Here is a 27,520-nt window from a genome sequence, read left to right as displayed (position 1 = left end):
AAGCTTGCCAGAGCATGGGGAGAGCCCCTGCAGGGCGTTAAAAGCATCCAAGAGTGTTATTACATAGGAATATTGGTAAAGAAGGCTGCCCAAAAAAATGGCATTGGCCGCGTAGCACAGCTGCCTCTCAGCAGCAGGAGCAGGCCACCCTCACACCCTAAGTACGGGCAGCGAAGATGCAAACAAAAAACAATCTAACAGCTCCAGCCAAAGCAGTGCCAACAAAAGAAACGCCAAGTTCTACGCCTCAAACATCAACAAAGCTCCTCAGCCTCTACTGCTTCAACTGTACAAAGGTTCTCATATTCCACGGACTCTAATGCACTAATAACATGTGCTAAGGGTAAAACTGTAGAAAGGGTGTCACACAAGGGTTATAAAAATACACAACTGCTTATTAAATATGCCCTAGAATTCATAGTACAGTGTTTATTATTGTTGTTTGTAAAATCAAAATTAACAAGTCTCTGATAGCTGATTCTGTTACAGCTACTAAGAAAGTATTACGTTTCTGTCTCAAGTACAGGCCACTGTGTATTAAAAATATCCTAGAACGTATGTTAGTAAGTTTATTCATAATCCTTCTATCATTATTACTTGCAATGCTACTAGATCAACCTAGAAAACTCAAAGGATTTACTTGTAACATTTTAGATCTGTTAAGGCATACACATATGCATTAATTCAGTAATGTCATAAGCAAATTCCAGTTGCAAAGTTTTTCAACTGAGAATTTGCCACCTGTCATAATTCTAAAAACTAAAGTCACCTATTGAAGTCAGTAACAAATTTGTAATTCTAACAAAAGGAATAAAAGCATATTGCTTGCACTGTTACCATAATAACTGAAAGATTAAAATGCCTATATTTCTTTAATTATTCATAAGTTGTTCATGCTAATTTTTTTTGTTCCCAAGTGCCACACCCACACAGTTTTTGAACATTTTCAGGGATGGTTCCATTGCCTTTCACCCTTTCACTGAGGAAATCTTCCCTGTTATCCAGTCAAAACCCATTGGAGGCCATTTCCTCTGGTTCTGTCATTCTCACCTGAAAGACAAGACCCACCTAGCTGGGACCCCTTTCAGGTATCTGTAGAGAACAAAATGTTGAAAAATTAATGTCAAACATTCCCTCAGAAAACAACCCCAGTTTTCCTGCTGGGATATAGGAAAATTCTCCTTTTCCCATGCTAAATTGAGGGATAATAGAGAGGGTCTGCACTGTGTTTGGCCCCAAAGTGAAAGCTGCTTTCAGTACACACAGATGGTGAATCATGCTTTACCCAGAGGAGTACAAAATCTGTCCTACAAATTCACTGTGTTCCCATATTTGTCCACCAAATTGTGTTCTCACTGCTGTAAATTTTGTATTAAATTATTTAGGTCAGCTTAAATTTGGAAAGCAGCAAAAAGAACACCATTTTTTTTGCCTCATTTACATGTCTGTGGTTGCTGTAACACAGTTTGCTTCCTAAATTAAAGTGATGCAAGCAGTCTGCCAAGGAAATGCACGGCAATATTTTTTGGTTATATTTTTGAAAAGCTGGTTGTAACTCTCAGTCATTAGCCCAAAAATAGGTGGACACGTGGAGTATAAAAATTTAGATTTCTTCCAGCATGCACTGGGTCTGTGGATGCTCTGGTTTGAAGTTTCATAATTTTCCTGTGAATGAAGAGCATTTTGAGTCTTTGCTTAATGGTTAAAGCATATCAATACCTGTGATCCTGTGATTAAGGCCTGCCTAATGGCAGGTATTGTCAGGATCCAGAGGATCACATTAAAAGCCATTAATAGCTGCATGCTGTGCTCTGACATGATACAGTCCAGCAGCTGCCCCGTGGAGAAACACTCCAGGCATCGTGTCAAAGGGACGCAATGCTAATAACTGAGTTAGGATGGGTTTATTTCATCCTGATGGTGCCAGAGCCCTTCCTGTGCCTTTGGACAGGCTCCTCCTCAAGGCCTGCCCTCATCCCACCTCTTGTTTTCACTGCTGCTGAGATTCCATTTCAGGTCCTGCCAAAAGCTCCAGACCCCATTTCTGGCTGGCTCTGTCCCAGGCAAACACCTCCCAGTTCCTCAGGGCTTCCCATAAACATTTCCACACAACTCTGTCAGCTCCTGCTGCCTGACATTCCTCTGGGGATGCCCTGTGTGGGCTGACAAAAGTTGTTTTGTGGGTTTTCCTGGGTGGGTCCCACCTTTCTGCTCCCACCAGATGCCAGTTTTCATAAATGGGAAGGTTTTATCCACTGAGGCTGCTCATATTTGATTGTGCTTGCATGAATCCTGCCATGGAGTGACCCAGCACAGCTTTCCAAGCAAGTTCTGGTGGTGTTAGCAAGTGCAGGCCTTCTGCTTTATTTTTATTTATTTGTATATATTTTTTTTAATTTGTATTTTTTTCTCTCACTCTGGAGAACCTCTGTGCTGATCCCAGAGACTGAATCCCCATTTCTCATGCACCAGATGCCCAGCACAAACGAAATTCCCCCTGCCCAGGTACCCATCATGGTAACCCCTGTCTCAGCATTAGCTGGAAATCATCTGCATGGTGACACTCTGGGGTCACCTAAGCCCAGAGGGACAATGGTTTGGGAAGCACAGAAAGAGCTGCATCCATTCACTTGCATTCCCTTTGGTCAAACCTCTTGTTTCCTGTCTGTTCTGGTTTAATTACCCCAGCAGCATTTGATAAATTTTACTCCTTGCCCATCTTCTCTGGAATAGCTTCCAGGTTTCTCTGTAAAACACTCAGATTCAGGCCCTTTCCTATCTCATGCACCAATACCTAATTTTCACACAGATTTTTATTGATTGCTTTTCTTGGTGTTATTTTATTTTGTTGTTTTACGGCTGCTGTTAACATTTACTAGAGGAATTAATTTACACTCTGTGTGGAAGGACATCGCTGCAGATATTCTGGCAACATGAATTGCGACTAAAATTTGGGGAGGGGGTGTGGAATAAAAGGAGGAGGGGAGGAAAGGCAGCAAAGGAGGGTGAGCAAATTGCTTTTCCCTTTGCAATGGTTAAATCCGAACCACTGGTAAATGGCCTTTCAGTGGGGAGGGCAGCTCATTTGTGATACAGGTACAAATGGGCTCAATCAGAGAAACAACCCCACAGGCACTTCCAATTCTTTGTGTGACATTCAAACCCTCCAATGTTTTCAGCAGCTGATGATGGGATTTGCCCTTTTTCTTTTTTTTCTTTTGCGTGAACACAAAAATTAAAATTACTTGAACGCTTTCACCGAGCAAGTCCTCACCATCATGCTTTATTCCTCCAGGGGCTCTGGGAAATAGACTGAGAGTCTTTGCCAGCCTGAATGATGCTGTGATTCTGTTTTAGGGGAGCTGAGGGAAGGCAGTCCATGTGAAACCCTGTGGGCTTTCTCCAGTGTGAGGGAGTTTTGGTTTTGGCAAAAATGAAGGCACAGGGATTTGTGCCACGAGGTTCCATCCCTGCTTTCCAAATCCATTTCCAGACAGAACCCTCACTGCAATTCTCATTGGGGTTGATTATTGGTGGCTCCAACACGAAGCACTGGCAGTTCCTGGGCGGGCTGATCCCAGGTGGTTTTCCTTCCCCAGGGAGTGGCTGCCAGCCAAGGAGCCCAGGAATATTCTACATAACATCTTTTGGTTATTGCCTGTAGTGACTTCTAGAAAATGCAGCCTCTAAGTCCCAAGGGCTGACTTCTGTTTGCTGTGGGGAATGGATGGAAATGATGCTTTTAGTCAAGATTACCATCAAAAGGTCCTTATGTTTGGTGATATATTGAGAGAAAACCTAGGAAACTGCAGCAATAACAGTGGGGTATTTTAAACAAACCAAAATTATGGTGATGTCCCTAACTTTTGGGTGTCTGAATGCAATCCAGTATTTTCTTATGATCTTGGGCACATCTTTCAATTTCCCAGGCTCCTTGGTCTGACAGCTTAAACAGAAAGTCTTTCAGGCCCTGGACTCTCTTAATGCATTTTGTGCTGAACCTGCCTCCAGGCAAAAGGGAGAAAATGAGCAGAGAATCAGAACAATCCTGCAGCCACTAAAACTCCTCTCCCCAGCCGAGGTCAGTGAGCTCTGCCAGGTTCTCCAGCACTGCACTGAAGTTTTCCCTTCCTGTTTTGACCTCTTGCAACTCCTGCTAAGGGAAAGTATGCTGCAGGATCTTTTTTGGAGTTGAAATGCTCTGACATGATAGAGGGCAAGGGATTGGAAAAGTTGATGTTTTAGGCTTGTACAGTTTCCATCATGCAAATGAAAGTTTGAGGAAGGAAAGAGAAGTTTATGGGGTGCTTGAACCATCAGGGATCTGCATAGGGCAGGATGATCATGAGTAGAATGCACTGTTATTAAATATAATTCTAGCTCCTCTATAATGAAATATTTCCTAATAGTTCTAAATGGATAAGCTTCGGAATCAATGTGGCCTCAATATTTCGATCTGTGCCCTCAAAATCCATACTGAGCATCATATTTTGCACATCCTCTTACCTTTCACTTAATGTTATGTACTTAATATATAAACATACAGCAACACCTGAGGGAGCCTCCTGTATTTTAGCAGGAAGCCACCTGTTCTGCCAGGGCTGTTTTTCCAAGCAGATGGTCCCATGATGGATTATCTGCTCCTCACCCACCACAGTGTCTTCCTGAACAATTTGCACAGATGTTTATAATGAGGTTTTCCTGCTTACACAACACTTGCACATCCACAGGACAAAGTGGCCTTCTGCTGAAAAGCCACCCAGCCTGAGAAGTTTGTTTCTGTGCTAGGGAAGAGCTTTCCCAAGCCTGTTCCCAATGGGATCTGGCAAGACACTTTGGAAGAGTTTGGCATGTGGTAACAAAATAAGTACAACCTCTCCCAGGCTCATCTGTTAAACCAAAGTTATATTTATTTCATGAAACAGAAAAGCCAAAAAAATAAAATCTGCTGGGAACTGCAGAAAATGAAGAGAAAATGGCTCTGGAATGTTTTTTGTAATGATGAGGAAAAAGAAAAGTGTGTGCTGATGTTGACCAACACGTCACAGAATCATTTAGGCGGGAAAAGCCCTGTAAGATCAAGTCCAGTCACAAACCCAGCGTTGCCAAGCCCAGCACTAAACCATTCCCAAGAGCCACATGCACACATCTTTTAAATCCCTCCATCCCCACTCTTTTCCTCCTGCTGGAGCATGGTTTAGGGGAGGTGCAGCCCAGTTGCATGGGGGCTGCAGGAACCTCTCAAACCTGCTCTCCACAAACGTCAGACCTACAGCAGGGCACCTGAGGCTCTATCTCATGACAAACACCCAATTATTCCCACTAAAATCCGTGGCTGTGACACATTCAGGAGCTGTGACCCTTTAATGGGATCGCGGACTGTGACACGCTGAATTTGTTCCCTGTGTAGCTTCCCACCCCCAGGTCCCAGCAGGTCCTGGAGTCAGGATCAATTTTTACATTCCTATTTGCACCGTGCTGGATGAAATTGGAATCTGAAAGCTGCAGTGGCTTGGGCTGAACCTTTGAACATCCTTATGGCATTTCCATCAGAGACGTCGTCTCTCTTGTGGATGCAGAAACTCAAAGGCAGAGGATCATGTTAGACAAAGCCTAAAATAGTGAGAATTGGGAGGACTGGGAACAATTTCTACTTTTTAGATACAAATTCTACTTAAGAGATTCAAATGAGCTCATTGATCCACCAAACCTCTTATTTATTCACAGAGTTTTGGTATGGGAGGGCATGAAATGGTGAATTTTGAGCTGCTGTTGTTAGGTGATCATGGGAGTTCAAATATCTGTATTTTAAACAATTAGAACTTTACTATCTATAGGAAAGAAACAGGAAACATAAAGGCAAAAAAGTCATACAATCAATTAATTAATTGTCTGCAGAAATCTGTGAAACCTAAGTTATAATTTAATTAGTTTTTTCTTGCAAGCTAAACACCAGGCTGCAATAATGGCATGCAAGTCATGTTGAGCACATATTAATAATTTTTTATTTTCTTCATTGAACCTGATCCCTAAAAGATAAGATACAGAATTATGTAATACCTCGAGGAACTAAGAATATGTGAACATTCAAAATAATAATAATAATAATAATAATAATAATAATAATACCTTTATCTTTTCACTGGCTCTATTTTCTCAGTGGGTCTGATTTCTCCAAGATATTTATACAAGTACAGACCATAATTGTGCTAATAAAGAGGAAATTATACTGATCTATAATTAGAGTAATAAGGAGAAAGGTACAGCAGATCATAATTGAACCAATAAGGGGAAAATATAATCATGTTTAATGATTATATTTTGCATGAGGGTTAGTGTATTCTGTATACTTAATAAATTGGTACCCATTTTCATGGTGTGTATCTGAAACACTTTTCCTGATATTATCAAATTACCCTTCAGATCTATTGTTGGGCACTTCTGCTGGCCCTGTAACTCCTCTGGGGTGAGGAATAAGCAAAATAATAGAATTTCAGATGGGTTTGACCATCAGCTTCAATCATCTGCAGCAACATTTCATCCCTGTGCATGTTTATTTAGTGTGTCCCTGGTTTAAATCCATGGATATACAGGTGGGCAGTCTCCTAACAAGGGTGGGATTTGGAAAAAGAAATACAGAAATGGTTGAGAGGTGTAACCCCACAGGGTCACTGTGTTTGGGCATGGAAAGATGCTCTGCAAGCAGGACGTGCTCGAAGGACAAGGCAATGATTTATTTCCTAATATTCACAGCAGAACAACGTGGCTGCAAGCCCCAGAGCTGAGCATCAGTAATTCCTTACTGCTGCTGCTGCTGAGCTCCTACCTTGTGTGGGCTTTTTTTCCAACCTGAAAATTTCCCAGCTCGCAGCTTTGATGTGTTTCCCCGCGAGTCCTTGAGCTGCTAACTGTCCCCTTCTCAGCAATCTTCCCCCTGTCTGCAGTTTGACCTCTTGGAGCTCGTAGAGCTGCAGTTTACTTGTTTCCCTCGCAGCTTTTTCTCACAACAGGGCGGTTTGCTCAGAGGTTCCAGCCAAGGTCGCGCAGATGCTCGGCGTGGAAATCCAGCCAGGGATCAGACACAGAGCTGAGCCCTCCCAGGGGAGTTCAGCAAGGCTCAGCTTTAAAGCAGCCTCCCCACATCTTCACAGAAGTGACATCAAATACAGTTTGGATATAACTGTCTTGTTGGTTTCCCTCTCAGCCATTAAAAAAATAAGGATGTTTCCTACGTTTACTTTTACTTTCCTCAGACATGCCCACTCTTGGTGTGTGACATCCTTTACTCTGAGGTGACACCTGCAAAGATTTTCAGCCCAGTTACCCAGGCAGGAGTCCAGGTGCTGTTTTTGAGCTGTGGGTGGCTTAGAAGGGCAGCACCAAATCTGGTGAACGGGATCTTCATGTGCAAGGTCAGAGAACACCTTGGGAGAGAGGCTCATGTTTTCAAGCAGAAACATCTGAGACATGTATTTCTCCAAATATTTTTCTCTCTCAAAGATTTCTCAGCTCTGCTAAGTCCTGAAGATCAATGGAAAGAGAATTTACAAGAGCATGGAGTAACAGGACAAGGGGGGATGGCTTTAAACTGAGAGAGAGGAGGTTTAGGGGAGATATTGGGAATTAGGAATTGTGAGGGTGGGCAGACCCTGGCACAGGTGCCCAGAGAAGCTGTGGCTGTCCCTGGATCCCTGGAAGTGCTCAAGAACAGGTTGGATGGACTTGGAGCAGCCTGGGGACAATGGGAGGTGTCCCTGCCATGGCAGGGTAAGAACTGGATGGGCTTTGAGGTCTCTTCCAACCCAAACCATCCTGGGATTCCATGATTCTGTGATAATATGGAATGTGTGTGAGTTAGGATATTAATAATACTTAGGTAAAATCCTGAGGGGCAATAATGGTGAAGTAAATAATAAAAAAATACTATATTTTTATAGTAATATGTACTATAGTTCTATATACTATAGTTAACTAAGTAAAAAATACTGTATTTTTATGTATTTCCATATACATTTATATATGATATTTATTGTTCTCTAAGCTTCTTAGACTAACAAATATCCATTTTCCCTAGACCTGAACTTTGCTTTCATTTCTTCAGACACTTGGGCATTTCTTTGATCAAAGTACCCGTGTCAATGTGACAATGATTTCACATTTGAAAGAACAAAAAGACACTTTCATATTTTGTGTTGGTTTTTAAGAACCTCACCCTAAGTGAGGTTTTTATATATTTCCTTATAAAACCTCATTAGGTAGATAGATAGATAGATAGATAGATAGATAGATAGATAGATAGATAGAGATATTTTTTAAAAAGGCAAAACCCATAAAAGTAAGAGTATAAATACAAATATGTATGTAGGTGTATAGCATATATATATATGTGTATATACATATATAAATATATATAAAAATATATATACTATATACTATATACCCTATAACATATAACATATAACATATAACATATATATAAAATATAAATGTATATTTATATATACGTAAAATATATATAAAACCTCCACTGGTTTGCACCTCCTTTTCTTCCACTCTCCCATAGGATCACTGAGAAAATGATGACTCTCCACACAATTACTGAGGGCATTAAATGTGGTTAATCTCTAATTTTTGCACAGGTATTTTTAGCAAGCTAAGTAATAACTAAAAAGAAGTGTTTCCTCTCACAGTGCACAGTTGTAAAACTTTAATTTATATGTTAATTTTTTTTAATTAAAGAGGGGAAAAATAGAGAATTTGGCTTAGTTTTCTTTAAAAATACAGCATAAGAGCCGAACATTGGGCTGAAGGACAGCAGTGGAGAGGGCTGACATTTACCTGAAGACATCCAGGTAACCCCAAGGCTGAACTTGGAGTTTCCTGATGCCTCGGAAACAGCCTGAGAACAGTGGATTCACTCATCCCAGGGTCACCTTGTCAGAAAACTCCACATTTTGCATTTACTAAAGCAGTGCCTCGGAGCAGGAGGCTGCTCCTGGTGCCCTGGGCTCTCTGAAGAGGAGCAGGGAGGGGAAGGCACAGCCCCGACAGCAAACGAAGGAAAAAATGGACAAGGTTTGAAAACAGATGAAGCCAGAAGCAGCTTTTAGTGTTTGAGTCTCCTGCTGCTGCTCTGCTGCTCAAGGCAAAGAGGTTGAGAGCACGAGCATGGTCATAAGCAACTGAAATTTGCTTTAAAGTGGCCTCTAACAAGATTTAGGGGTTATGATTCATCCCTCTGATGTCAGAGAAATGAAGGAAGTGTGTGTCACCTGGACACGTCCCCAAATGGGCTGAGGAGGCAGCAGAGAAAGGCAGCAAATACTGAAACACTGAGAACTGCCTCAGTTTGAGTAGCACCATTCAGTGTTTCCTGCACTTGAAAGGTTTTCATCAGCAAGAGCTGTCACCAGAAATAATTCTGAATTAATCTAATTATAAAAAAATTATTAAATTTTTATTAAATATGTTACTATTAAAGTTTTATTAATACATATTTATTGCTAATTATTATATTATATTATATTATATTATATTATATTATATTATATTACATTACATTATATTATATTATATTATATTACATTACATTATATTACATTATATTATATTATATTACAATACATTACATTACATTATATTATATTATATTACATTACATATACATTATATTATATTATATTATATTATATTATATTATATTATATTATATTATTTTATTATTGAATATTTATAGTACACTGGTGAATTAACAATCTTGGTTAAGAATTCTGAAATCCCACTGTATTGCACAGTTCTGTGCAGAAAGTTTAGTGATTTTTCATAAAATTATGGAATCCTCAAAAGGCCTGAGTTGAAGGAATCCTAAAAATCAGCCAGTCTCAACCCCTGCAATGGTGGTTTGTGTTTAGAGTGGGACAAATTCTCTCCAGTGAACATATCCATGCAAAATACCTGTGGAAGGTCTGATCCTAAAGGACATGGTAAAATTACCAGGAGAAATTAAATAATCCTGCTTTCTTGAACTTTCCTCTGTTAAAACACTAATTCCCATGCTGGCTTTAAAAACCCCACTTGTAATCTCCATATTAAGGTCTATAAACTTCATCCTTAACTTTTTTATTTCTGCTTTATTCCTCTTCTGTGCGTTGCCAAATATTGCTTTTGTGTAATTGAAACAGAGCTGTAGTTTGATTATTAAACAGGGAAGGTAATTGTGTTCGGCTCTAAAGGGGGAAGCAAATGTGGACAGCAGGAAAAAAAGCTTAAATTGTGGAAAAATTGCTTTTTTTATTTCTTCAGAGCAGAGCTAGAGAGCAGATGCTGCTGGGGGACAGCAGTCCCAGCTCCATGGGGTGTTGTCTGGGGTGGCTCAGGGAAGGAGGTTTGACAAGAAAGTTTGTAAGGGTGTTGTATGAAATTTTTTCTTTTCCCCATGCCTCTGTTTTGATCTGTACCCTACAGAATTATTGCACTTTAATGCTGTGGTGTGGGACACATCCCCCAGCCATGGTTCAGCCTGGCTTTGCACCTGCGGCCTGGAATTCTGGTAGGAAAAATACTCAGTAGCCTCAGGAAAAAGGAGGATTTCAGGTGTGCGCAGCACCACGGGTGATTTCCTGTTTGAGGGTTAAGGAAAGAGGGCAAGCAGCATGTGACACCACACAGGTCCCATTTTTAACCCTAAAATCAGAAGGGGACAATACAGATCTGTGCCACGGCCTGGCTGGGCAGGAGCCAAGTGATGCAGCTGGTGCTTGACATGTCCAGGCAGGGCACATTCCTGTTTTATCTGCCACAGCTGCTAAAACCAATAATAAATACTTATTTACAAAGAAAATACTTATTTACAAAGAAAATCTGAGGTTTGAGTACAGGAAAAAAAATTACAGGTGAGAATGCTCTAAGCAAAATGAGAGGCTTGAAATATTTACATTTCTATTTATTCCTATAAACAGATGCCCCACGCACAGAGCAAATCCCTGTGTTCCCCCAGCCCTGTGCCTGGTTTTGCCCAGCCTGGGGTTGTCCCTGGAGCATTTCCAGGGCAGCTCTGGGAGCAGATGTGGGATGGGAGGCAGATCAAGTGGCTGCTGCCAACTCTCGCGAGCTCCATGTCAGAAAGAGTTGATTATAATGTCAGCACCGGCCAATTTACGGGCTTAAAGCAGCAGCTGCACCGCTGCATTTCCCCCAGGGATCCCAAGAGCCCCACTCTTAAAAACTTTGTAGTTCCTTGTAATAGAAGCAGGGTAAGTGATTCTCTCTTTGCACGTCTCTGCCTGCCGGGATAATTTGCGGTTCAGCCTGATTTGCGCGGGGATTGGGATCGCAGGGAATGCTCTGCTCTGCCCATTTGTTGCTCTCCGGGGGAAGCTGCCTCTGCTCTGCAAATGGAACGGCGTGTGTAGCAGAGCTTGGCATTATTCAAGGGATCCTGGGCTAAGTAAATTAAGCTGAGCTAGAAATCACTTATTAATTCAACCATCTTTCCTATTTAAATAGCGATTACGTAGTCCAGTGTATAGATTTTTTTTTGGCTGGGTAAAGATTTGCAAGGGGGAGGAAAGAGGCTTTGAGATAAATAGTGTTCCCTCGCTGAATAAGAATGCAAAAGTAGAGTATGTTTAACTTTTGCTGGGGGAAACTACTAGAGCAGCAGGTTTTTACAATGTGCAAATACACTGTTTGGTATAACTCTGCTGGGCTGGTGTTGACGAGCTAAAGCAATCTTCTGACCCTTTTACTCTCATTGTAACAATCAAGTAATGTTTGTTTTGCTCGGTTTGCTTTACGTTGCTGAGTTTGGTTTAAAGCAGCATTAAAATCCTTATTAAATGTAATATTTGCCAGGCATTCAAGGTGTAATAATAATCCTCTGTCACTTGTTACTTTTGTTAATATTGGCAGAGTGACCTGGGAGTAGATGAGTTCTCTCATTCAGTAGTACAAAACTTCTGTGTTTTTCAAGCTTGATCCAACTTGTTCTTTGAAATGCCAGAGCTAATTTAAAAGGAACAGAACTGATTTTTTTGGGTTTTTTTCTCACTACCATTATGATCTAAAACTATTGCCTCTGTATTTTGCAATGCTACATTGTTCATCCCATCTCTTTTTAATTAACAGGAAAGTACAGGAGAATAATTAATTTTAATTAGTATTCAGGTGGATTAATCTTGAGGAACTTTAAAGTCTCTTGTTTTTCTTAGCATCATTTTCTCTTCATAATGACAATATTTTAAATACTTTATTATGTCCAGCTTGTTGTGGTTTTGTTGTGATCAAATTCACCGAAGTACCAGTGCCACAACAGACTTGGAGAAATAACTTCTCCCATCTCACAGTGTTACTGGGCGCTCCAAAACCCAACTGGATCCCTCCTCCATCATTATCCTTCTCCCAGCTCTGGTGGCTTTTCAGGATTTTGGGTTTGGTTTTGCAGCGGGGCTGAGAGAAGCCCTGGGATGCTCAACACTAATGATTTTTTAAGCACAGATTTACAGAGCAAACCAAATCATTCTTCTCACCTCTCCTTCTATGGCCTCTCTTAAATCCTCTTGAGAGTGTTTTAAAATGAAACGTGCTGTGTTAAGAAAAATAATCCCAAGTCTGTGTTGGTTTAGCAGGCTGGAAATATTCAGCAAACCTGGTAAATTCTGCCCAGTTGTCTCAGAGACAGAGTGCTTTAGCAAACTTGGGTAAATACAGGCTCTTGTTTTGGTCTCTGTGCAGGTTTGGGATGGATATCAGAAAAGGTTCTTCCCCCAACCCAGAGGGTGCTGGGCACTGCCCAGGCTGCCCAGGGAATGGGCACAGCCCCAAGGCTGCCAGAGCTCCAGGAGTTTTTGGACAACACTCCCAGGGATGCCCAGGGTGGCATTTCTGGGGTGTCTGTGCAAGAACAGGAGCTGCACTGGATGATCCCTGTGGGGCCTTTCACACTCCGGATATTCCCTGTTCCCACGCCTGGCACAGAAAGAGGGGAACCAAAGCCAGTGAATTTGTGACTGAGCCTCCTGCCCGTGCCAGGGCGAGTTGTGCTGACCCAAACTCCCTGGGAGCTGCTGGACCCCGTGAGCTGACAAATCACATCTCTACTATTTAACCAAAAATGGGACAATTGCAGGTTTCTCTCAGTCAGGCTGAATTCTTGGTAGAATGTAAAACCAACTCTGAAGTCCATCACCCCCCTTTGCCACCTCATCTATTTTATTTTAACAAAACAACCATAAATGTTTATCTTCTCTAAAATTTATCTACTTTCTGTCTGTTTAGATGAATGCTAAAAATATTGTCCCTGAAGATTCCTCCCTGCTCCTTTGATGCTGTCTCAAAATCAGGAGCCCCTTCGCACAAAATCTTCCCTTCCACCCCTCTGCTGCATTTTCCTTCCAAGAACAGGCAAACAAGCAGGAGGAGCTCAAATTGGGCCACAGCTGTATTTTCCAGAGAAATTATCCTCATTCCTTTTAAGGCCACGAGTGCTCCTCATTAACAAAGAATGGCCTGTTTAAAGGGACAGGACAAAGCATGCCATGTGTGACTGGGAAACTGGCAAAAAAAAAAAATAGAAGGGAGCTTTGTTGAGCATTTTCAGATATGTAAACCATAGAAATGGATTTATGCAAATGGGCTTTTTGCGAATTTTCAGTTTCAAGGGTGGTGCTGAGGTTTTATTTGAAAATGTTGGGGTAAGTAAGATTATTAGAGTGCTTAAATGTGATACATAATCAACATTTATATACTTAGCTTTAAGGTAATACTAATTATCACTTGGAAAAGTTCTCAGGAAGGAAAGAGCAGACCTTACCCAAATTATTAGGCACTATCTTCATATATTCAAAAATCCTTGATGTTTTAGCATTTTAACATTAATTCTAAATAGTAGAAGTATGACTGCTTCATATGACTCTTCTGGCTGTAGACTTGGTTCAGATGCTCTAGAAAAACAAGATCTTAGAAGAAATTATTCATGTAGTTTTTGGTTGGTGGGTAAATCATCTGCAGTGGTCAGAGCCTGCTTGTATGATTCCATGTCTCCTGGTTTGTCTTCCCCAGTTCTACACTTTTTAGCAAGAGAATTTTTCTGAAGTACTGACCAAATACTAAATACTGAACACAATCTTTGCAACACAAATAACCGACAAGAACTTACAGTTTAAAACTTCTGTGCTTTGTGTAGCAGCACCTTCTCATTTTCAGATCCCCTGGGATGACTTGCACTCTTATTTAACAAACCGTTTTGGTACTAATATATTGCAATGCTAATTCTGAATTTTATTTTTCATTTATTTTTCATTTTCTGAATTAATTTTCATTTATTTTTCATCCTGTGTTCCAGGCATCATGATTTGGACAAATGGTTTAAGTTTCTTCACCGGGTTTCTGATGGGCTTTCTCCTCCTGTCCGTGTTCACCAGTAAGGTGGTGCCTGAGGAGAACATCATTGCAACCCAGAAGGGCAAAGTCAGAGGGACCAGCCTGCAGGTGCTGGGGGGGACAGTCACAGCCTTCCTGGGAATCCCTTACGGGCAGCCCCCCATTGGGAAGCTGAGATTCCAAAAGCCAGAACCTCGGGAGAAATGGGCAGATGTTTGGGACGCCACCAAACACGCAAACTCCTGCTACCAGCTCCTAGACACAACTTACCCCGGCTTTGCTGGCTCAGAGATGTGGAACCCAAAAACCAACCTAAGTGAGGACTGTTTATACCTGAATGTGTGGGTTCCTTCTCCCAGGCCCAAGAACGCCACTGTCATGGTGTGGATTTATGGGGGCGGCTTCGAGTCTGGGTCCACTTCCCTGCCTGTCTACGATGGGAAGTTTCTGGCCAGGGTGGAAAGAGTGGTGGTGGTTTCCATGAACTACAGGACTGGTGCACTGGGATTTCTGTCCTTGCCAGGAAACGAGAAAGCTCCTGGGAATGCAGGTTTGTTTGATCAAAGGTTGGCACTTCAGTGGGTCCAGGAGAACATAGCAGCCTTTGGAGGCAATCCCAAAAGCGTGACTCTGTTTGGAGAGAGCGCTGGCTCGGCCTCTGTCAGCTATCACCTCCTTTCTCCTGAAAGCCACCCTTTATTCACCAGGGCCATCATGCAGAGTGGGTCTGCAAATGCCGCCTGGGCTGCAATCACATCTTCTGAGGCCAGGAACAGAGCAGTGGCTTTGGCCAAACAGCTCCAGTGTCCCACCAGCAACGAGTCAGAGCTCCTTTTCTGCCTCCAAGACAAGGACCCAAAGGAAATAGTGGAAAATGAAATTTTTGCCGTTTCAGAGAGTTCTCTTTTACAAATAGAATTCCCCCCGAGCGTGGACGGCGATTTCCTGACGGACATGCCAGAAGTATTGGTGGAGAAGGGTCTTTTAAAAAAGACTCAGATCCTGGTAGGTGTTAATAAGGATGAAGGTTTATCATTTCTGGCATACGGAGTGCCTGGCCTGGACAAGGACAGCGATGGCTTGATCAATAAAACCCAGTTTGAGGCAGCTTTAAATCTGGCCTTCCCAAGAGCCAGCAAACTGGCCATAGAGTCCATCATCTTCCAGTACACAGACTGGGAGAACCTGGGAAAGCCGGAGCACTACCGGGATGCCATCGACGACATTGTCGGGGACTCCATCATCATCTGCCCCGTGGTGGAGTTCAGCACCAGCTTCGCCCAGCTGGGCAACCACGTCTTCTTTTATTTCTTTGAGCATCGCTCCTCCAAGCTGCCCTGGCCAGAGTGGATGGGGGTCCTGCATGGCTACGAGATCGAGTTTGTGTTCGGGCTGCCCCTGGAGAGGAGAGTCAACTACACCAAGGCTGAGGAGCTCCTGAGCCGCTCTATGATGAGATACTGGGCAACTTTTGCCAAAACTGGGTGAGTTTACTCTGGAAGTTTGGTTGGTTGGTTGGTTGGTTGGACATTGTTTCAGCAGGGGGAAAAAGCTTGGGCAACTTTTGCCAAAAGTGGGTGAGTTTACTCTGGGAGGTTGGTTGGTTGGTTGGTTGGATGTTGTTTCAGCAGAGGAAATCTCAGGCAACTTTTGCCAAAACTGGGTGAGTTTATTCTGGTTGGTTGGTTGGTTGGTTGGTTGGTTGGTTAGTTAGTTGGTTGGACGTTGTTTCAGCAGGGGGAAAAGCTTGGCTGTTTCAGTGCTGCTTTGGAGCCTGATGGAAATTATTAATTGATGGAATGATGGAAAGAGATTAATTGTTCAGTTATCCAGAATTCCTATTTTAGTTCTGACAAAAGCACTAAGGTTTCAGTAAAATAAACTGTAGATGTTTGCTCCCTGTATTGGGCAAGCTTAAGGGATCAATGTTTATCCACCCATAAAAGCAAATACAAAACATTTCTTTGCGAGGGCAGCGGTTGTTCCAAAGGCAGGTAATGGTTTCAAGGGTTGGAAACAAAATATTTCAAACACTATAAAAGACTTCCAGCAGTAGAAGTAGGAGGAAAAAAGCCCAGTTTCCTAGAGGATGTAATATGCTGAGAAAATTCAGGTGTATAACAGGGAGGTGTGTTATGTTCACACGATGAAGAAATTGGGATTTCATAAAGCCTCTCCTCCCTGTGTGCTGAGTGCAAGCCCAGGACAAAATCTCCAGTTCCAGTCCACTCGTCTTGAAGTGAAATATGGCCCAGCCTGCACAAGGTGCAAACAGGAATATTTAATTTGGGTGTTGGAATGGATAAATCCAACCCCTCTCCACCTGGGCAGCCCCTGCTCCTCTCAGCAGGGCTGGGGGCTCTCCATGACATGCTCAGTTTGAAATGAAAACGTTTCAGATCAGTAACAAAAACAGCCCCCACCGCAATAATCTTGTAGGATTAGTCCCAAGCCTGGTGGGAAGGGAAGATTTCTTTTTACAGAAGTTTGGTTTGTGCTCTCTCCTGAGAAAATTATACATACAAAAAGCTGTTCCTTGGAGAACACACAACCAAACAGTCAATTCACACTCTAAAAGCATTTCTTTAATGTTAAAATCCTGCATTAATTCTGTTTCTAAGGTGGAGCCTGTATTTGATTTGTCAAGGATATATGGATTTGTAAAGGGAAATCAACATTGGAACAGGATCTAATTAATTTTTGTAATAGATTAGAAACCAGAGGGGACCACTGTGCTCATTTAGTCCACCCAACCTTGTACATAACACAAAACACAGGTAGGACTGAAATGTTCCCACTGATTAAAAATGTTTCCACTGATTAAAAATCCAGAACAAACACTGTTAGGTTGTTTTAAACCTTAATTCCACTTAAAACATTACATTATAAAAGTAAGTGTTTCCAGGCTGAATTTGCCTATTCTAATTCTGCATTTTCCAGATTTTACATTTTGTTTGATAATTTGTAAGATTCATTTTATGATTTTTGTTCCATATAGAGATTGATTATTAAGGATCTATTAAAATATTCCTTAATCCTTTTTTTTAAATTGTTTGTTAAACAAATAGGCCATACCCTTGAGACTTGCACTAATGTGCTTTTTCTCAAATTATAACTCTACACCTTTAAACCTGTGATCCATCCACACCTTGTTGGAACTTTCCCTGCTAGAATTAAACACTCATCCCCACAGAGTTGTAATTCCAGGTGCCACCTCTCCCTCCCAGTTCAGCCTGACATTCCCTGTTCATCCATCCAAGGCAAGAGCTGTTTGTGCTTCGTGGTGTTATCTTGGGGCTGCCATTGTTCAAAGGCTCCCCCATCCATCCCAATTCCACATTTTGCCCCTGCCTGGGCTCTCTCCAGCTCCAGGACACCCCAAAATTGGAGGCTGCCAACCCCAGCCCTGTGCTGTCCCTTCCCCTCATCCTCCATGGTGAGCTCAATGCTAATTTTTATGTGCATCCCTTTTTTAACAGATTTACTTATCAATGTATCTGATTGATTCATTGATTGATGGATTGCCTTGATTTGTAGGAGGATTAATTACCTTAATAAATCCCATCCCCTTTATATGCTGGAGCTTGTAATAAATATTTCTCTTACCAGAAGAGATGAGCATATTAAAACTCAGAACATAACTGTACCAATAGCTGTACTCATCACTGCATAATGCTTTCATACAGCTTTAATAATTGTAAAATTTAATCTAAAATTTAATCCACGAGCTCTTCCCGGCCCCCTCTCTGCTGAGAGCCTGAGCACACCCCTCTGCGTGAGTTTGGTGGGGAGGGCTGTGATGCAGAGCAAGGCTTTCTGTGGGGTTCAGTCTGGAATTAAGCTGAGGCTGATTTATCAAGGACCAAAATGCACCTGATGGGTTCCCAAGATGAAGTCAGACATTGGGACAGGCTTGGGAGCACATCCTGCACCATGAGGATGTGCTGTGACACCGTCCCTTTGGGGCTGGGGATGGTGGAGAGCAAACTGAGTGGAAGTTCCTTGTTCCACCCTGCAGCAGCATCTCCCACCAGAAACAGCACGTGCTGCCATTGAACACAACTGTTTCTTAGTGGAAAAAGAGAAATTCAGGTCTATGGTTGATTTTGCAGAGCAATATTTACATTTCTTTGAACTATTGGTTTCCACTGGATTATGTATGTATTTCATTTTCATGTGTGTATTTCATTTTCATGTATATATTTAAAAATACATCTAAATATATTATATAAATATAATATAATATTATATATTATATATTATATATTATATATTATATATTATATATTATATATTATATATTATATATTATATATTATATATTATATATTATGTTATATATTATATAATATATAATATATTATATATTATTATATAATATATAATATTTATAATATTATATAATAATTATATATTATTATATAACTATACTATATATTATATATTATATATTATATATTATATATTATATATTATATATTATATATTATATATTATATATTATATATTATATTTATTATATTTATTATATTTATATATAATATAAATATAATATATTTATATTATAAAAATGTATATATATTTATAAATACATCTAAATATATTATATTTATATATATTTTTATTCTATAAATGCAATATATTTATATGCTTATATATAATATAAATATTTATTTATATAAATCTGTCTGTCTATAGAGAAATATATATATTTATAGCATTTATAAATCTCAATAACCTGCTCCACAAAACACTGTTCCTGTCCCTGCAGCTCCTAAAATTAGACAGCATAAGGTACATTCAGGTTTAAGTTTGTGGAAGTCAGTCCTGTCACCTACTCTGATCATCATTCACACTATAATTAGATTACCCCACAGATTGAATTTCAAGTGGTTTCCACAGCAAACAGCAAATAATCCCCCCCTCTGCTCCCACCACGAGGATCCAAAGCACCATTATTGGGAAAAACAATACAACCCAGCAATTTCTGTGCTAGTGAAAGATCAGATGAGGATTAACCCTCTGTGTGACCCTTTACTCATTATCCAGAGCAGAGACACCTAAGGCTCTGTGTCCCATTATTCAGAGTGTGCAAGCAGTGGGGAAGTAATAAAAATTCCTAATAATTCCAAAATTAATAAGCAATCTTTTTTTTTCTCAGCACATTTGAGCACAGCAAACATTTATAAGGAGCTGGGGAAGCCCCATTTTGACTTAAATGTTTGTAGGAAACTCTGGCATGATCAAAGGGCAAACCTCTGAGGGGAAAATTACCATTGATGTCTCCAGCAGATGAAGAGAAAAAATCAGGCAAAAAATGAGAAATATTGTACAGCACATTTTTTAGTGAGGGTGTTTGACCTAATATTCTAATGTGCTGAAGTACAAAAGCACAAGGGAGGGGAGAGCAGCCTGCAGAGAAAACGAGATGGAGTAGAGTCAACAAAACTGGAAGAAATCTTGTTTTTCCTGGTGTTTTCTGCCTGGGAGGTTCCAGAGCTGCTTCTCATGAGCCCAAACTTTGACCTTAGTGAGCTCTGGGTTTTATTATCATGCGAGGAATAAAAATACTGATAGGAAAATTAAAAATATGCACTGAGGAACATTTTCTCTTTCTGTCATGGTTTAACCCCAGCCAGCAGCTAAACCCCACAAAATGCTGCTCTCTTCCTTCACAGAGGGATGGGAGAGAGAATTCCAGGGATAAAAGCAAAGAAAACTTGTGAGAAATCCTTAATGTCGTGTAAGGACAAAAGAAAAGATGTTAGGGACAGAGAGGGGCTCCTTCAAAGCATCCCAAGGGTGTGAAATCCTTGATTTCTGCATTTCTCAGTAACTGAAGGACTCTGTCAGCCAGCCCAGGGGTTTCCCAGCCCACCACCGTCCCCAGCAGGAGTGGATGCAATTTTCCAGATCTCCAACACTTCCTATTTCACATCCTGGCTGAAAATAAACAGCAGTGATTAGTGACCATTTTTCCTGGGAAATGACAAGCATTTCTATTTTTGAGTATAAACAGGACTGGAGATGTAGAGGGTTCAGCAGGAGACAGAACACACATTTTTCCTGTGAGCCTTGGAGCTGGTGCTGCTGTTAGACTCCAATTTCTCTTCTGCATCCCAGGGAATAGGGTCATTTTTAGGAATCAGCCATATATTGGCATAGTCTGTGAAGATCCTGCTCAAAAAATCTTTTTCATGGCTGGATTTGGGTATCAAGTAAGTTTAACCAAGAATCCCAGCCATTCCTTTTTAAGCTATTAAGTTATTCCATAAAATACTTTTATTTTTCATACATTTGAGCCTTAAAAGAGCAACATTTTCATCATACCCTGAAAAATCCTTGTTCTACCAGCAAGGGAAGAAAGAGAATTACTACTCCTGCTGTCAGAATAAATCAAGCCTAACAAAATATTTGGGTTATAAGAAAGAACAGATTCCAAAATCAGCGTTCTTGATTTACACTTTGAGGTTGAATTCATCCCTTCACCTTGACCTGGGGTCTCCTCAGCTTATTCTTGCATTTAAGAGTATTGGCAGTTGAATATCAATTCATAGCCTCAAAATCATGTGATGAAATACCAGATATCACCACAGTGAGACAAAGAGAGATTGGATTCAGCAGGAAACCGTAGTGTGGTGTCAGGGAAAGTGCTAGATCAGCCCTGGTATAATTGTCTTTGTGTGGAAATAACATTTATTTTAACAATAATGTTAATTTTCATTGGCCTTCTCCTAAATTTTTCCCAGCACACTTGATTTTAAGCCACGCTCATGAAAAAACAGAAATCTCTCTTTTTGAACATTTTTGAAGTTCCTTTTTCTGCCTCAATTTTGTTATTCTTCAGAAAGCTTTTGAAAGCAGGCAGGTGACACCAGCAGGTCCTACAAATCCCCAGCCCCAGGATGCTCTGCCAGCTCTGGGAAGGGGAAATTTTATTTATCCCCAGGAAAACAGGATGGGATCCCGAAATCTGTGGGTGCCTTTTCCATTCCTTTATCCATTAGATTTGGTGTGTTCTTTAGTGATGAGAGATGCAAAGTGACAATAGCCAGACAAATCAGATGGGCTGAGAACTCAAGCAAGAATATAACAGAGCACACAAAGATAATATTTTTTAAGGCTTTGTGAAAAATGTTTCTGATAAAAGGAAACGGGCAAAACTTGTCTCCCTGCCAGTTTTACAACTGCTGAAACAAATCTTTGTAGCTTTTTCTATAAAGTGAAGCCTTTGAAATATTTCCTCCTATGTTTTAGGGGAATTTGTGAGGCTTTGATTGTCCCACTAAAGCTGTGAAGCATTTTGTCTGGTTATTATTGCCCTTCCCTGATGTTCCTCTGGTAGACACATAATAAATTTCAGTGCTTTTGTTACCAACTTAACACAACCTGTTTATGGAGAGTAGTTTCAGAGCAGTGAGAACAAAACCAACAGCCTCATATAGAGTCCAGGCAGCACTTGAACTGGGGACCTATATACTCTGGGTATGGGAAGGGCTGAATATACTGGGAAAAAATAAAAATAAAAAACTCCTAGCACTTTTAATTTCCTTATACTTCAGGAAGTTGGAAGTTTTATGTGCCTCTGAGCCATTTCAAGGAAAGAAATTTACTGTGGGCTGTATTTCTGCCAGAGATTCACTCATGTTCACAGGGATGGAGGAAAGTTTTGGGGTTGGAGTCACTTTGATCCTCACGGGGCCTTCAAACACATCAGAGCTCAGGGGGACCAAGAGGAGCCTTTCCCTGAGGCTGCTGCTCCTGAGATCTCACACTTTTCCAGAAAAGTTAATTTTTCATCTTAACAAGTGATTTTTTCCTGATTAGGTCAAGAATCCAGAAAAAAAAAAAGGAGTATGAGCAGAGTGGGAGAGAGGTTCCCAAAAATACAAAAATATATATGGGAAGTCTTTCTTCCCCGTGTTAGGGAAAATCAAAGCTTTCATTTTGACCCAAAAGGACACATTTGCTCTCTCTTTCACTGTCTTTCATGTGCGAAATTTCTGAGCTATGCAAGGAAATTGCAGAAATTATAGTCTTGAAAAAAAGGGAGGAAAATGGTTTAATTTTGAAGAAAATTTACTCCTATTTTTCCACTTAGAAGTGACTCATCGTCTTTACCAGAGTTTACATCCATTGTTCTGTTCAGAACAGCAATGGAAACACCTTTTTAGCAAACTAATAGGGAACAGTGGATCATGGAAAATATCAGTAACCAGAGACTCACCTTGGCAGGCATCTCTCTCTCTCTCTGGCTTGCAAGCTGACAAGCTGTCATTGAATTTCAAAACTGAAAACAGGAGTATTGGATTCAGATGCCTTTTGAAAATTAGTCTGGGATTCAAATTGTTGAGATTGGTTTAATTTTATTACAAACATTGCAAATTATACAAAGTTCCTTTCCATATGTGCAGCAAACTCAATTCTGTCCTCACGGATTTTCCTCCCTCCAACAGATGAGTCAAACCATTGTTTCCAAACAGGAGATGAGAACATCTATTAAGGAAATGTCCAAATATTGTAGGAGCCTTTGAGTGAGAGCAAAACTTAAACCTAGAGCTGCAATGCAGAGGATGGCCTGGAAGAGAACTGTGGCAGTGCTTTGTGGAGCAGGGGAAGCTCAAATTCAATTGTCAAAGGCTGTGGGATCAAAACCATCAGTGGTGGCTTGGGGCTGAGCAAGGAGAACCAGGCCCTGGAAGAGAGGGAGATCTGAGGGGCTGGAGGGAGGAATGGAGCTGGGAATGGTCTGGAGCACCAGGAGAGGCTGAGGGAGCTGGAAAATGCCCTGGTAAATCTGCCCAGGATTGTGGTACAGTCCCCATCCCTTGAGGGATTTAAAATCCGTGTGGATGTGGCTCTTGGGGACATGGGACAGTGGTGACCTTGGCAGTGCTGGGTCAGAAGCTGGACTTAAGGGTCCTGGAGGTCTTTTCCAACCTAATTCTTTGATTTTATGGATCCAAATCTTGGATGTGGCTCTGCCTTTCCTCATAAGTGAGATGGGTTGAAGAGCCTCTATTGGAGAGTTAGGTGTGGTATTTTCTGAGGTCCCTATCATTGGAAGGAAATTATGAATCTGACTCCATGTTTTTAGAAGGCTAACTCATTATTTTATGATGTTATATTATCTTAAAGAATGCTATACTAAAACTATACTAAAGAATAGAGAAAGGATACTTATAGAAGGTAAAAGATAATAATGAAAAACTCATTACTCTCTCCAGAGCCCCGACACAGCTGGAGGGTGATTGGTCATTAAGTAAAAACAATTCACATGGAACCAATGAAACAATCACCTGTTGGTAAACAATGTCCAAACCACATTTCAAAGCAGCAAAGCACAGGAGAAGCAAATGAGATAAGATTGTTTTCCTTTTTCTCTGAGGCTTCTCAGCTTCCCAGGAGAGAAATCCTGGGCAAGGGAATTTTTCCAGAAAATATGATGGTGACAAGCCAGAGTTCCAAGGGCCTGGCAAAGAGTCTACACAGACACATTCTGGGGAATGGAGAGGCGTGAAGAGAAAGAAACGTTTCAAGAGTGAAATAAAACCATGGCATGGTTGCCACCTCGTATTTGGGAGTGGGAGTGGGAAAGTTAGATGTAAATGATTTAGTGTCTGGTGGGAAGTAAGGAAAATGGGAAAGCAAGAGAGGGAAATGTAACTGCTGCAAGACATCAGGTGACCAAGAAATGCACAAAAGAGAGAGAACAAAAAAGAGATTGAAATGTGAGAGCAGAAAATGTCTGAAAGACTTGCAGGGGGAGAACAAACCAGAGAACAGAGAAATGAAGGAAGGACACACATGGACTTATTATGAGTTGTATTTGATTCACATATAAAGCCAGACACTTCAGAGAGAATGTATTTTACAGGCATGTAAACACACAGTCCGAAAAGGCTCTGAGAAATTCTAATTAACGTTTGCTCACCCACAGTTAATCCCTTTTTGAGGGCCACTCTTCTTCCATGCTGCTTTCCTGCAGCTTAGTCCCTGTTTCATCACCAGGAGGCAGAAATGGGAGCTGGAGAGGTCTGCAAACCCCATTTTTCCAGGTGGTTCTGGAACACTAATCTGAAGGGACGCTGAGAAGTTCCAGGGGAGGAATGGAAACCTGCCAGTGCACATTTTAATTTAGTCCCCAACGCCAGAGATTGGCTGTTCCAGGGAAGTGGCAGAGGCGAGGGGAGAGGAAATGAGGAGCAGCAGAGGTTACCTAACACCACATTTTTGAAGGCAGCTCAATGCGGTGTTTAATTCTCTTTTCAATCAGCTGCAGGGGAAGGCAGTGGTGGGGAAATGTAGTTAGAAATTCAGTGTTGGGATTTGGGAGATTCTGTCCCCAAGAATTTGAAGCCGTGTTGGTAGAAATTGGGTATTTTGTGCTGGCAGTTGGTGATATTACACAATTTTATAATATCAGATTGAAAGGTGACATTCTCTGCTTCCCCAGACACTTCTGTGTCCTCTACCTTTCCTTGCAGGAACTTAAGAGAATTTCTTCATTTCAAAAAATGCAAACCCTAAAGAGCACTACCTCAAATGTGCACCTCTTCCTACAGGAACAGCTGTTTAAAAACAGTGATTTTTTTTTTTAATTCTAACAAAGCTTTTCATTTTAATGAACTTTTAAATATCTGCCTCTCATGGGTCTTATTCATGGTGCAACCTCCAAGTGGATTTTCTGTACAACTGGCAATGCTCAGACGTTTAACAGCTGTTTTTTCCTAGCAAGAAACTAGTCTGCATTTAATAATTTCCACAAAACCCTCTCAATTTTGAAAGAGAAGAACTTTAAACAGGTTCCTCCTCTCTTCTCATATTGTTTCTCCTTAAGAGCAACACTTCCATGCTCCCAGTCCATGTGTTGGTATTTGGAGATCTCCCTCTTGCTGCAGCTCAAAGCAGAGACTCAGAAGAATTTACAAGAATGGGACATAATTCAAATTTCCTTATCAAAGGAAGTCATATGTAATTTCCACTAGTAAATGTCAAACCTATAATGAATTTATACCATAAGAAAATATTATTATCATCATTATTATTATTAAATATTTGGGGAGAAGGTTGAGAGCACTCTATTCTCTTGCTTACATTTCCCAGCACGAACCTGCAGTGGTTCAGTTTCTGATGAGGCAGCAACACAAATTCCCCCTCCTGAAAACTACCCAATAGTTTCATTTTTAGGACTGCTCAATTTGGCCTATATTATATGGTCATGAAAGTTTGTGACTCATGCACTTCCTCCCACTCACAGAAATAAAACAGTAGTAGAAAATATAAAGAAAAATGCCACTGTGATGAAATCCATCAGGACACAACGAATCCAGAGGGTTTTGGTTGGTGCAGGGCTCTGTGGAGCATCCATCCTGAAAATAAATCATGATTAGGGCAATTTCCATTGAAAACAAACCTCAAATATCATATCCTGGCATAGTATCAAATACACAGTCTCAATTGCAAATTTAGTCTCTCGAGATAAGAAAAGCATTGAACGCATTTATCCAACAATTTCTGAGTGCCTGGGATGAACTTTATTAATGGCAGGGAAGGGAAGGAATGGAACCAGCAATAATATCCATGAGCACAGTGTTTACTCTTTCTCAGAACCAGCTGGGCTGACAAATTTTACCAAAGACAGTGGGAATTTAAAGCACAGTATTAATAGTTTTATGGCTATAAAAACATTATTCTCTTCCCTATCCTCTTTTTTTTTTTTTTTTTTTTTTTTTGTTTCTGATGAAACCCCTGGTTTGTTCCAGGGAGTAATTCTAGTTCAGATATTGTGTAAATTCGTGGTTTTCCAGGTCATGAGGAGGAAGAGGAGTGGCAGAGGGCATAAAACAGCCCCAGAGGATGAGTAGAAGGCCAAGTGCCACATACCTTCCTGTCTACTCTCTCTTTGCTTACCTGTTAGGGAAGGTACTTCCTCCTGCAAGGTCTCAGTGGGGTTCAGGACCTTCTTCCATTTCCCAATATCCCTTTTCAACAAGTTAACACTAAAAGCTGTAGTTCCATTTGATGTCATCCTGCAGCCAGGACTGTTAAGAAATAACAGCTTTGAAAAGTGGCCCTTGAAAGCTGAAATTGATACCACACAAAAGGGCAGAAGGGTCTCACAAAACACTTTGCAGGAACACTGGGGGGAAAAAAAGAGGTAAAATTGTTCCTTCAGCTTAAAGGACTAAGCTGCAGTGTTGCCTCTCTCATGTCTATCCAAAAGCCATATAAATACTGAACACTCAGCAAAGAGCTGAGGCAGAACATCCTGCATCTGAATGTCTCAAATACTCCATTATTTATGACCAACACCTTGAGGCCTGCCTTGTGTCCAGCAGGAATTTATGACATGCACGAGCAGGAATTGCTTCAACTCAATGGGTGCTCCATGAGGCTCTTTGGAGCAGAACACAAGACAAAAAACATAATAGCAAATAGCACAAAAAAAACCCCCAAAAAACCAAAAAAAAACCCCTCCAAGAAAAAAAGGAATATCAGCTTGTTGCTTCATTTCCTGAAACTGATATATAATATCACATCCCACGATAATTTATAGTTGAAGGCATTTAAACAGGCAGCTGCCGTGTCCAGGCTGGAATCTGGGAGGAATATGCTGAGCTTTATTTAGCCTGTGAAGGTGTAAGAAAGCCTGGCTGCAAAGGTTCTTCTCCACTTTCTCTCAGTTAAGGACTCTGCCAGCTGGATCCTGCTGCTTTCTTCAGGGATCAGCAGAAGGAATAATATTTACCCAGACTAGGACTTGCAAAGCAGTTTCCCTCTGGCTCAGGGACACTTTGCAGTCACTGGATTATGGACTCGTGTGTGTGATGTGGGAGTGAGAACTGAGCGCAGCAGGGTATAATGAACTTCCCAGAACCAGCTGATTAAAAAGGGAGTTGGAAGGATTCGAGCCTGCACATCCCTCAGACTCGTGGTGCTCATCAGAGGAGCCCTTGCTTTCCTACTGTGGCAATCTCAGTAAGGCTCAAATGCCACAAAATCAGGATTTTTGCACCTTATTAAGGAACAATTATATGAGAAAATTTTCTAATTTCAATTATATGATCATTTAAATCAATTATATGTGAAAAATTTAATAACTTATATTTTCAGAAAACTATTCCTTTTTTTCACATCC

General features: G+C 40.9%; 1 protein-coding gene across 3 annotated transcripts in view; it reads left to right on the top strand.

Annotated features, from left to right (window-relative positions):
• BCHE (butyrylcholinesterase) overlaps positions 1-27,520 on the top strand; it is a 51,179-nt gene that overhangs the window by 11,019 nt on the left and 12,640 nt on the right. Inside the window, exons 1-2 of one of the 3 annotated variants that reach the window (XM_059479282.1) lie at positions 11,072-11,252; positions 14,342-15,863. In XM_059479282.1, the coding sequence (XP_059335265.1) occupies positions 14,347-15,863 (1,517 nt within the window). In that variant the 5' untranslated portion in view covers positions 11,072-11,252; positions 14,342-14,346. Of the gene's footprint in view, positions 1-11,071; positions 11,253-11,400; positions 11,447-14,341; positions 15,864-27,520 lie in introns of those variants that run through there. The other 2 variants (XM_059479283.1, XM_059479281.1) reach the window with 2 other exon arrangements.

The sequence above is a fragment of the Ammospiza nelsoni genome, chromosome 10 (genome assembly GCF_027579445.1).
Source record: "Ammospiza nelsoni isolate bAmmNel1 chromosome 10, bAmmNel1.pri, whole genome shotgun sequence".
NCBI lineage: Eukaryota > Metazoa > Chordata > Aves > Passeriformes > Passerellidae > Ammospiza > Ammospiza nelsoni.
This window is presented reverse-complemented; position numbering and strand designations above follow the sequence as displayed.